The 10,239-nt window shown below is 56.1% G+C and overlaps 1 protein-coding gene across 1 annotated transcript in view; it reads right to left on the bottom strand.

Annotated features, from left to right (window-relative positions):
* TMEM132E (transmembrane protein 132E) overlaps nucleotides 1-10,239 on the bottom strand; it is a 55,127-nt gene that overhangs the window by 7,056 nt on the left and 37,832 nt on the right. Inside the window, exons 2-5 of the mRNA XM_019626846.1 lie at nucleotides 4,996-5,926; nucleotides 3,376-3,522; nucleotides 2,919-3,111; nucleotides 1,882-2,025 (exon numbers count right to left, since the gene is read on the bottom strand). Coding sequence (XP_019482391.1) covers nucleotides 1,882-2,025; nucleotides 2,919-3,111; nucleotides 3,376-3,522; nucleotides 4,996-5,926 — 1,415 coding nt within the window. The remainder of the gene's footprint in view (nucleotides 1-1,881; nucleotides 2,026-2,918; nucleotides 3,112-3,375; nucleotides 3,523-4,995; nucleotides 5,927-10,239) is intronic.

Raw genomic sequence — 10,239 nt, 5'->3', positions numbered from 1 at the left:
CGGGGGGGTGAATGGAAAGCCCACAGCTCCTCCAATGGGCCACTAGTTAATTTCTGGCAAGGGGGCTGCTTTAGCCAAGAGTGGAAGGGGAGAGAAAAAATCAGGACCCAAGCACAGGCAGGGGGATGGTTGCCACCAATGGCTGCAGCTTTTGCAAACGCATGCCCACCTGGATACCGACTTGCACCTTAGCAGTTTCCTGGCTTAGCATATGCCCACTGAACACATCTGGGTGGGTACCTGTGCCCACTCACAGAAGCGTCGCTGCCAGCACTTCAGAACAGATGCAGATGGGTGTGCGTGTCGAATGTGCCCACATGCACACCTGGCACAGCCTGGAGTGAACACTGTGCAATGCATTTAGGTGCTCTTGCTGGTATATGCCTGAGGGTGTACGTCCTCAGGTTTGGATGCAGGATCTGGTTGGGGTGGGGAGGGTTCTGGGGCTATGGTTCATCTACAGAGTGAGCCTCTGGACGGGCCCAACGTCCTGCTAGCTCTCTTAATCATCTCAGAGGGGTGGGTGGACGTGGGACAGAAGCCCCGCCAGAAATGCACGTTTCCCACTTCAGGAGGCAAAGCATTCCATCTGAAGGCTGGCAAACTCCATTTGGAATATTGGCAAACTCCATAAAGAACCTGAGTGCATTTCATTGAGAACGAAAACAAATTCCATTTAGAATCTTTGCTAATTCCCTTTGGTATCTAAGCCATCACGACTTTGTTCTGGTCCCTCTGGGGCTGGGGCTGGAGGGGGGTGGCATGAGAAGCAGAGGAAGGTATTGGGCTCTGGGGAGCAGGCCCATTTCTTCCCGTGCCAGCCTGCGAGCAGTGGAGGGCCCGAGGGGCCTGGGTAAGGCTCCCATTCCCAGGAGGTGAGGGGGCTGTGCAAACAAGCCATTTGCTCTGGCTTGCTTGGAGGGCGTCCTTCCTAGATGGAGGGAGAGGGTGAGGTGAGCCTCAGACTCCCCAGACCTGGAGAGACCCAGGGGCAGAGCATGGAGAGAGAGGACGCACTCCAGGTTAGCCCCAGTGAACCGGAGGGGAAGGACACCCACGCCCCCCCACTCCCGTTCTCCTTCAAGCTGAAGAATTCACAGGAACAGGGAACAGATTCCAGCGTCTAATCATCTGATTTGGCACCTGCTGGAGGCTGGCATGACAAACAGCTCACCCACCCCCCAGGTACCAGGGCTGGACGCCTTCCCACGTTTCCTTCTGCCTGCTCCACTACCTCTGACCACTATCCAAAGCCACGGAAAGGGGCAACTCTGGAGGCCCTCCAGGGGAGGTGGCACACTGGGCCATTTGAGTCAGATCAATGCCCTGTTTGCTGGGCTGTGGAGGACCCAGGGCCCAGAGTGGGTCTCTGGGGAGGAGCTCAGGGAAGGGCTTTTGGGAGTTGGAGAAGGCGGGGCGTGTGTGCCCAGAGTGGGTCCTTGCTTACACAGCTTTACTCCTGGCCTAACTCACATGTTTCTGGAAGCTTCCTCCCTGTGCTGGATACTCCTCCACTTGGAACCAGTACCCCGGCTCAGGGCATGTCTCTGACGGGTCCATCCCATGGCCCCCATTTTTTGCCTAGTGTCTGTTGCACAGCAGGGACTCAATAACGACATGCCAGGCTGGACTGAGTTCAAGCTGTCAGTGCTGTCTTCTCCCCTCCGCCTGCCAAACAGTCTCTTCCACATTCCTATAGGCAGCCCTCCAGGATTGGTGGGGCAGTACCCAGGGCTTTCCCTCACCCCCCCCCCCGTTTTCCTGTCTTCTTGCCTACAGAGAGGACCTGCCTGGGATATGAACTCCCCTCTGGCTTGGGGCTCTGCTCCCCGGAAAGGTCTGAGGCCTTCTTTCCAGGGGCCCCACCTCCAGGAAGCTCACCTTGATGATGTCCTCATTGTCAGACTCGCATTCCACCAGGGCGGAGACATCTAGGACGACGCCGGTCACTTCAATGGCGATGACCTTGACAGGGATGGCCACCGTCCGGCCAGTCAGGATGGCCGTGTTGATGATCTCTGTGTCCTGTGGGGAGGAGAGGAGAGTGGGGCTCTGCTGAGCCGGGGTGCTTGCGAATCACCGCCCTCCCAGACAACCAGTCAAGGCCCCGGATCCCGAGTGCCCCTACTCCTCAGATGGGCATCCTTCCCGTGGGGACACCTGCACCCATGGGGACACCTGCACACAAGTGCAGAGTGGTGCATCCACCCAGCCTCACGCACCGGCTCAGGTGCTCTGCTCGCTTGGACTTCTGCAGTAACTTTCACAGTCTAACTCACTCTGCTGCCAGAAAACAACCCTCCCCCAGTTCCTTCTCGTCTTCTCTCAACATCTGTGCTCCTCAGGGCTCACCGAGTGAAGCCCAACACATTTGCCTGGCCATTCAAGGAGCTCCTGGGCTGGCCCCAGACGATTATTCCAGCCTTACCACTCCAATGTACTCTTCCAAGTCCACTGCTCCTTTAAACAAACTACTCACACTCCCACAGCCACACCTCTGTCAGCATGACTTCCTGCCTAGAACACCCTCTGCGTCTTCTCTGATTGTACCAGCCCTTCCTCACATGTGACCTTCAAGGTTTAACTGCCGGGCCATCTCCTCCAGGAAACCTCTCCTGAGTGGCCCCTCCATGGGTGACTTCTCCCGCCTCTGTCCCCCTCAGCATCTGCTGTCCTACCCCAGCACCAGGCACAGAGTTCTGCCTGCCTCCTGTGATGCATACACACACACACACACACACACACCCCTTTACACGGGCACACCTGGGTTCAGGAGGCAGTCACACACTCAGGCACTGGCTCACACACACCGGTGTCCTGGTCTATATGCACACTCAGCCATGCACATTCCTGTCACACATGCACCCGTAACAGACAGACTTGTGCATCCGCTGACCCCGGTCACCTGCCCTGCTCACCATGGCCAGGGGCAGGATGGCTTGCACATCCCGCTGGATGACTGTCAGCTCGGTGACGGCCCGCTCCAGGTCAGGCAGAGCGCCATGGCCGTGATAGTCAATGTGCCACATGATTCTCCGCTTAACGGACTGGCTGGTGAAGTTCTCCATCTCGAAGTCCAGCTGCAGGATCTCCAGGGGGCCCTGGCCCTCCCTGCCGGTGGAGGAAGGAAACAGAGCTAGGGAGGGAGGACTGGGAACAGGTCATGAGCTCTGAAACCCCCGTGGAGAATCGAGCCCTCCTTGGCAGCCTACCTGCTGGGGTCCCCTGAGCCTTCTCCAGCCACCCAAGGTGCCCTGCCTGGACTCAGGGTCCCCATACCCTAAGCTCCGGCCTGGCCTCCTTCACCAAGAATTCTCCCATCCCACCAGGTGCCTGTCCTGCAAAAAGGTGGGCGGAGGCGCCACCTTGGCTCACCACGGGGGCAGGGGTGTGCCCTGGGCCCAGGCCACGTCCACGGTGGCTGTTGAGTGCTTTGCCCCGGTCAGCAGCTCCGAGGTCACGTGCCACTGGCCACTCCGGGACTTGGTGCCTAGAAGAGTCACTCCCTTCTTGGCCTTCACCCTGGGACAAAGGGGGAGGAGGAAGAAGGGGAGGGTCAGCCTAAGGCCCATTGGTTGTCCACCTGGCCACCACCCCTCGGCTGGGACTGGGCGTAGTGGGGAGCAGGTGAGTAAGTTACCCTGATTTGGGGAGTCTGGAATCACATAGCTACAACCTCTGACCCTCAGCAGGAGCTGTCATCACTTCTACCATCTCTCTGCCAAGTCTTTACCTAATAACCTTTACTTGCATACCTTAGTGACAACGGACTTCACTGCTTCTGAACACATCCCATTCTATTTTCAGAAAGCCCCTGAGGATGAGTCCCTCCTTCCCTAGATTTAGTTGAAATATAATAGCCATGGGATCTGCTGGGGCAAGAGAGAACTCTCCTCCATCTTAATTGTAGCAGTTCAGAAAGCTGGGAAGGCGAGCAGGCTTTTCTGAGTCTACTTTTCTCTAGGCCTACAGTCTCCAGTTCCTCCAATTGTTGCTTTTTGCCATAGTTTCAAGTCACTCATCCCTAGTCACCCTCCTCTGGACTGTCTGAACACATCAAGTGTAGTGTCCTATACTAAATACAACGACGCTTCAGCTGTGCTCTAATTAACACTGACTAAAGCGGTATCATTCTCACCTCCCAAATTCTACATGCTCTATTCCTATTAATGCAGCCCACGATCTCGCATGACTGATTAAGCTCCTATTCACATTCGGTTATCAATCATTGAATCAGGTATGCTCCTTTCCAGGAATATTTGAACTTTGAGGGAACACATTCAGAAGAGAAGGCAACACTTAAAGAAGTTGGGAGGCTAATGGTGATGTTTTAAACCCCTTTGCATAGTACTTGGGGTGGGAGGGGACATTTTAGAGAGGCCTTTCCTACGAAGCACCCAACATGGCTCAAACCACCGATTCCTACTGTGAGACAGCATTATATTTTGTGGGGATGTGATACAATTTAAGGCATTTCTGAATTTGTGAACTGCATCCTTCTCAGGGTATAGAAAGAGCTGGGACTCCTGAGAGCTTTCCTCTCAACGCCAGGATTAGGCAAATGTCCCCACACGCACACACTCCTGTTCATCTTCTGCCTCCCGGCAAGAAGCTGCTCTCTGAGCTCCATTCCTCCTCTTTGGCCCCCGTCTCTTCATGTATAAAATGGGGGAGGGGAGGTTTGCACCAGCTAATGTCTAAGGGCCCTTCCAGCCCCAATTTTATCCTTCTGGGCATCCGTGCTTGTGAAACGGATATTTCTCCTTTGCCAAGATGTCATTTCTGTGAGACACGGAGAGTGATTTCCGTTGCCATTAGACAGATGAGAACACTGAGGCTCAAATAAGTGAGGTGTCTTCCTGAGGTCGGTCAAGTGATGAATGGAAGAGCTGGGATTAGGAGGCTGGACAGGTAGGCTGGGTGAGCCCCCTCCAAGGGGTCAGATATGCATTTGACCTTGGAAGGGAAGCCAGACCCCAACCCATAACCCCCTACCTGAGTGTGAAATGCTCCACGCTGGGGCTGGAGGGAGAGGAAGAGTTGGGGGCCAGGTAGAGGAGGATGCTGAGCACTTCCCCGGGCTTGAGGGGCCGATCTGGCAGGCGTATCATCAGGTTGCTGTCTAGTCTGTGCTCCTGCAGGGTCCTCCTGGGGGGTGGGCGGAATAGGCTGATGCTCCCTATGCGCAGCAGGGGGTGCTGGGTAGGGCTCTCGCCCCTCGCTGCCACTCCAGCCCCAGGCCCCCTGCGGGCGCCCCCACAGCCTCCAGTCGCATCAGGGGCATGGAGAGTGTAGTACAGCTCAGCCTGCTGGCTCTCCCTTGCTGCCTCGGGCTCCAGCCCATCTGGAGACTTGCGCCGGGCGGTGGGCGGTGCCGCCGGGTCAGGGGGCCCGAACCAGGCCAGGGGCAGCTCAGCCCGCACGAGGCAGGTGGCCAGGCCCCCGCTGAGGCGGCAGGAGCTCCTGACCTCCCGGGCATCTCGGAAGGCATGCAGACGGACACAGGGCAGCCGCTCGGTGATGCCAAAGTCGTCCCAGTCCCGGCCGGCCACATAGAACAGCACCTGGGCCACGGGCTGCGAGGCGGGCACACGGGCGTGGACAATGAAGGCCCGCACCTTCCAGTTGACCGTCAGGCGCTCGGGGATGTCCAGGGTGCTGGACGGCTGCAGCAGCTCCCGGGCCACCACCTGGCTGGTGCTGAAGGGCCCCAGGGAGACGTTGAGGACGGGCAACTCCTTGGTCTGGAACACCACGAAAGGCTTGGAGCGCTGCAGGGAGCTGTTGGCGACCGCAGGTGGCGGGGGCCGTGCCTCCCGCAGGAAGAAGGACAGCCCCTTGTGGGACAGGTGGTAGCTGATCGGCAGCACCGGGCTGGCCTGCGGCCCTGGTGGGCTGGGGCTGGCCGGGTGGGAGCGGCTGGAGGCTGAGGACAGACAGAAACAAGGCCCCAGAGTGGTCAGGAGAGGCTGCGCTCGGACCCCCGGGGTGCCCCAGCCTCCCACCGTCAAACAGGACCATCCACTTCATACTGAGCAGCGCTCAGCCTGGCTCTATGTCCTGGGGTGGCCCCGGGCCAGGCGGCCAGGACTCGAAGCCTGGCCCCACTTTTGCAGGTGTGTTAATTCCCTCTCACCATGGCTTCATTTCTTTATCTGTAACGTACGGGGTAAAGTTAATCCTAGTGCAAAGCATCATGAAGTTTTAAAAAGGTTTTATCCCCCCACATCATCATCCGTAAAATGAATATAAAAATTGTTTCCGCCTTAAGGTGCCTTTGTGAGGACTTAACCAAAGTCTGCGTGAGGGCTGAGAGCGGGGTGTGGCCCTGAGGAATGTTAACTCTTAACCATTATCCCTGCACTCGGCGCTCGACAAGCACTAGCTTATTTGATCCTCACATCAATCCTTGAAACCAAATATGATTATGATCTACATTGGCTCAACCAGTTTTCTATCAATAACTTCTCCGTTTTGAGAGCCTATTCTTACATCTTACAGATAAAGGTGCAAGACGCTGAAGTAACTTACCCAAGTGACAGGGGCGGAAGGGCCAGCAGTAGGATTGCAACCTGGGGCCACCTGATTCTCACACCCAAGCCCTTTACTGTTCCAGCTGTATCAGATGGTGCAGGGTCCCCAGGGGCCCCATATCTTCCCCCTACTCCCTCTATATACCCCACGCACTGTATATACAGGGAACTTGATCTTCTGTTACTCAAACCCAAATGTGGGCCTTGGGTTTGACTTCTTTCTCCTCTCTGCCCCCTTCCCCCATCCTCCCAGGAGGGTCCTACCATGTTCTAGCAATTCCACCTCGTGACTCGTCGGCATGTCCCACGGTGCCCCTGTCCTCCATCCCCAGGCCCCTGCCCCAGTTCTGGCCTTACTCCTGTTGCTATGACAACATAACCACCTAAGTGAGTCTCCCGTCTCCCCAGCTCACCCCCCTCCCTGGCGTCCCCTCCCACACATGGCAGCCACAGTGATTTGTTTCTCCCAGACACACATCAGACCTCGTTGGCCCCTCATTTCCAGCTCCACACCTGTTGGACACTGTCTCAGAACAGGAAGGACCAAGATGTGGAGGTGTGAGGTTTGAGAACCACTTCTGGACCTTTCCATGGACCGCTGAGGTGTAGTCCTCTCCTTTGAAATCAGGGTAATAATAATAATAATAATAATAATAATAATAATAATAATGCGTGTCTCACAGGATGGTGTGTTGTCATTTGTTTTGTTTTTGAGAATCAAGTAAGAAAGCACTCTATAAATTGTGCAGCACAATGCAAATGTGTGTAACTATCGTTAAAGAATCTCTCCTTTCTGCCTATAAAATAAGATCCAAACTTACCTTGTGCATGGGCATGGCATTCAGGGCCCTCTAGAATGGGGCTCCAGGCTTCCCTTTCTCCAGGAACCCTCTCCCCAAGGCCCCACTGCCAGCGTAACTGGACAACTTCTGGCTTTCATGCTTTCTGATGCCACCTTATCCCCCCCTCCTTGGCTCATGCTGTGCTCTCTGCGTCACAGTCTCTCCTTTCCTATCTGCACACATCACATCTGAATCTATTTCCAAGGTCCAACTTGAATGTCACCTCCTCCATGAAGCTCTCCAAGATGTGACCTCAACTTCTGGAACTTTCCTCAGAGCTTTGCCCTCTCTGAGGGATCTCTCATCCTGCCTTGCAGGGTCAAGTTAATCCTAGTTATCTACAGGGTCTTGCGTGGAGCAAGCGTTCAACAAATCGTGGTTGGTCCACATTGAGTGAGATCTGTGTTTTAAGGAGGGTTCTCCTAATCAGCACTGCGGTGGGTACTTGGAGTTTCTGTACATTTTTCACTTTACCGCCGTCAACTAAATCTTGACAGTTCCACAAAACATTCATACCCAATTCCTCATACATGCAACAAGCTAAAAATTCCCTGCTCTTAAGGCTCTGGTGTCTACATCCCATTTTTAAAATCTGTGGTTTTATTTCCTCATTTAAAAATGAGGCGACTGGGGCTGGCCGAGTGGCGCGTTGGTTAAGAGCTGGCTTGGAATGCCAGAGGGCCCCGGTTCGGATCCCACATATGAGGGCCAGTGACACTGCCCTCCACAGCTAAGATGATGAACAACAGCTCAACCTGGAGCTGGGCTGCCGTGAGTCGCCAGCGACGGCATAGGCTGCAGCCACTGCTGCAGTGGGTTACCATGGGCTACCGTGTGTAGCCAGCAGCCAGCGTGAGCGGCCAGCAGCCGCAGTGAGCGGCCGTCCAGAAGCCGGCGACTGATCTGCCTCCCCCGGGAAGAGCGCAATGATGGTGCCAACTTGGGCCAGTGAAGCAACGTCCTCCACAACTAGACTGAAGAACAAAAGGACAGCAACTTGTCTGTTCCCCTTCCCCAATCCCCCAGCAGCACTGTTCCCATCCCCCCAATTCCCCAATAAAAATCTTTAAAAAAAAAAAATGAGGCGACTGGCTTGGGGCAGAGCAAAGGTCCTGGGGTCTTTAGTTGTTCTAAGGGGAATGGCGCCTGCTCTCAACGCGGCTCCTTAGGGCTCCTCCTGGGGAAACCGCTGGCCCCTGGTCCTCTGGGCAGCCCTGCTTTTACCACCAGATTGCTCCCCCTATTCCAGAGAACTCTGTTCCCAGGCCACCCTTCCCCTCTAGACGCTCTGCAGTCCTGCAAGGTATGCTGCTGCTGATGGTGGGGTGCAGGTGGGCCGCTGTGTCTCAGATGAGGACAGGGAGATGTTTGGAGAGACAGGAGAGCTTCCTGGCCGGTGCCTGTAATCCCTGCGCTCCCCCCGGCCCCGCCCCCCAGTTACCCTCTAAAGTCTCTGAAAAGGTCCCTCTGACACCTGGGGAGAAGGTGGCCCCAAGGCTCGCTGCTTTGGAGGCAGCAGGAAGCAGGCAAACTGAGGCTTTGGGGGTCAAGTTCAAGGCTTCTTCTCCCTGCCACACTCCTTGGGCAAGTTGCTTCCATTTTGAGCCTCAGCGTCCACCTCTAAAATCGAGGTGGTGACATCAGCCCCCTCACAGGGATGTTTAGAGTAGCTGCAAGACCAGAGTGGAAGGGGGACATTACTAGATGTGGTGGGAGGTGCAGGGCCGAGGTGGAGAGGGGCCACCTGCTCGTCCCACGGGGGCCGGAGGAGGGCAGTTGCGGTCAGTGAGCTGTAAGTGCTCCCTTTCCAGCCCGAGGTGGACAGGGTGGGGACGCAGAAGTCAGAACCACTGGTCTGCCTCATTGACCGTCCCCAGAGGCTGCTAAGTGGCACTTAAGTCTTTGATCCTCTCACCGTCCCACCCTCGCAGCGGGCCATCTGGATCACTTGGAGGCACAGCGGGGGCAGGGGCCACCGGATGGGCAGTGGACTCAAGAGGGGCATGGAGGAAGGGGTTGGAGAAATGTGTCTGCATGCACCTCTCGCCCTCAATAGGTTCTGGGTAAATAAATGGAATTCTCTGAATGAGCTGCCCAGCGCTGACTGGGAGGCTGTGGACTGACGCGTGCCTCTTCGCTGAGGCACCAGAGAGGACTGCGGATGGCCGCTGAGGGGAAAGGTCCCTGGGGTCTTGACCTCTCCCAGCGACCTTGCAGACAAGGCGGCTGAAGGGAAAGTCCTTCTAGAAGGGGAGGAACTCGTATTAAGAAAACAACTAGCTTTCAGAAAGGGGAACCAGACAAGATGATATTGGGGTACTACAATTTTAGTATTTATGACATCGTGACACATAGAACCCCCCTCCCATCACCACCATGAATCATTCTGTCCTCTGGGGCCCTGAGGCCTCCTCTGTGGTGGAGTGGGGGGTCCCTGAGACCCCAGCACTAATCTCCGCTCTCCCCCTCACTTACTCTGGTGCCTAAAGGAAGCTGCTTGACCTCTCAGGGGCTCAGTTTCCTCAGGGAGATGGGGGAGCGAGCAGCTGGAAGCACTCTGGGGTGGTGAGAGCTGGGAGGAGTAAGGCGAGACGGGTGGAGTTGTCGGCAGATCATTCGGTCAAGTGTTCAGAGACATTACATGTGAACGAACGTGCGTGCGTACGCCCTTGTGTGCCCACATGCACGCCGGCCTGCCTCTCACATGGAGCTCGGACCTCCAGACATCAAGGAGCACAGCATGGGCTTGGGAAGGAAACGCTGCCAGAAGGAAAAGCTGCCAAAAGCGCCGAAGGCAGACAGGTGGGGGAGGGGAGGACCAACACAGAGCTGAGGAGAGGCCAGGTCCAGAGGCCTGGGAGAGG

Source organism: Hipposideros armiger, unplaced genomic scaffold (assembly GCF_001890085.2).
Source record: "Hipposideros armiger isolate ML-2016 unplaced genomic scaffold, ASM189008v1 scaffold_692, whole genome shotgun sequence".
NCBI lineage: Eukaryota > Metazoa > Chordata > Mammalia > Chiroptera > Hipposideridae > Hipposideros > Hipposideros armiger.
This window is presented reverse-complemented; position numbering and strand designations above follow the sequence as displayed.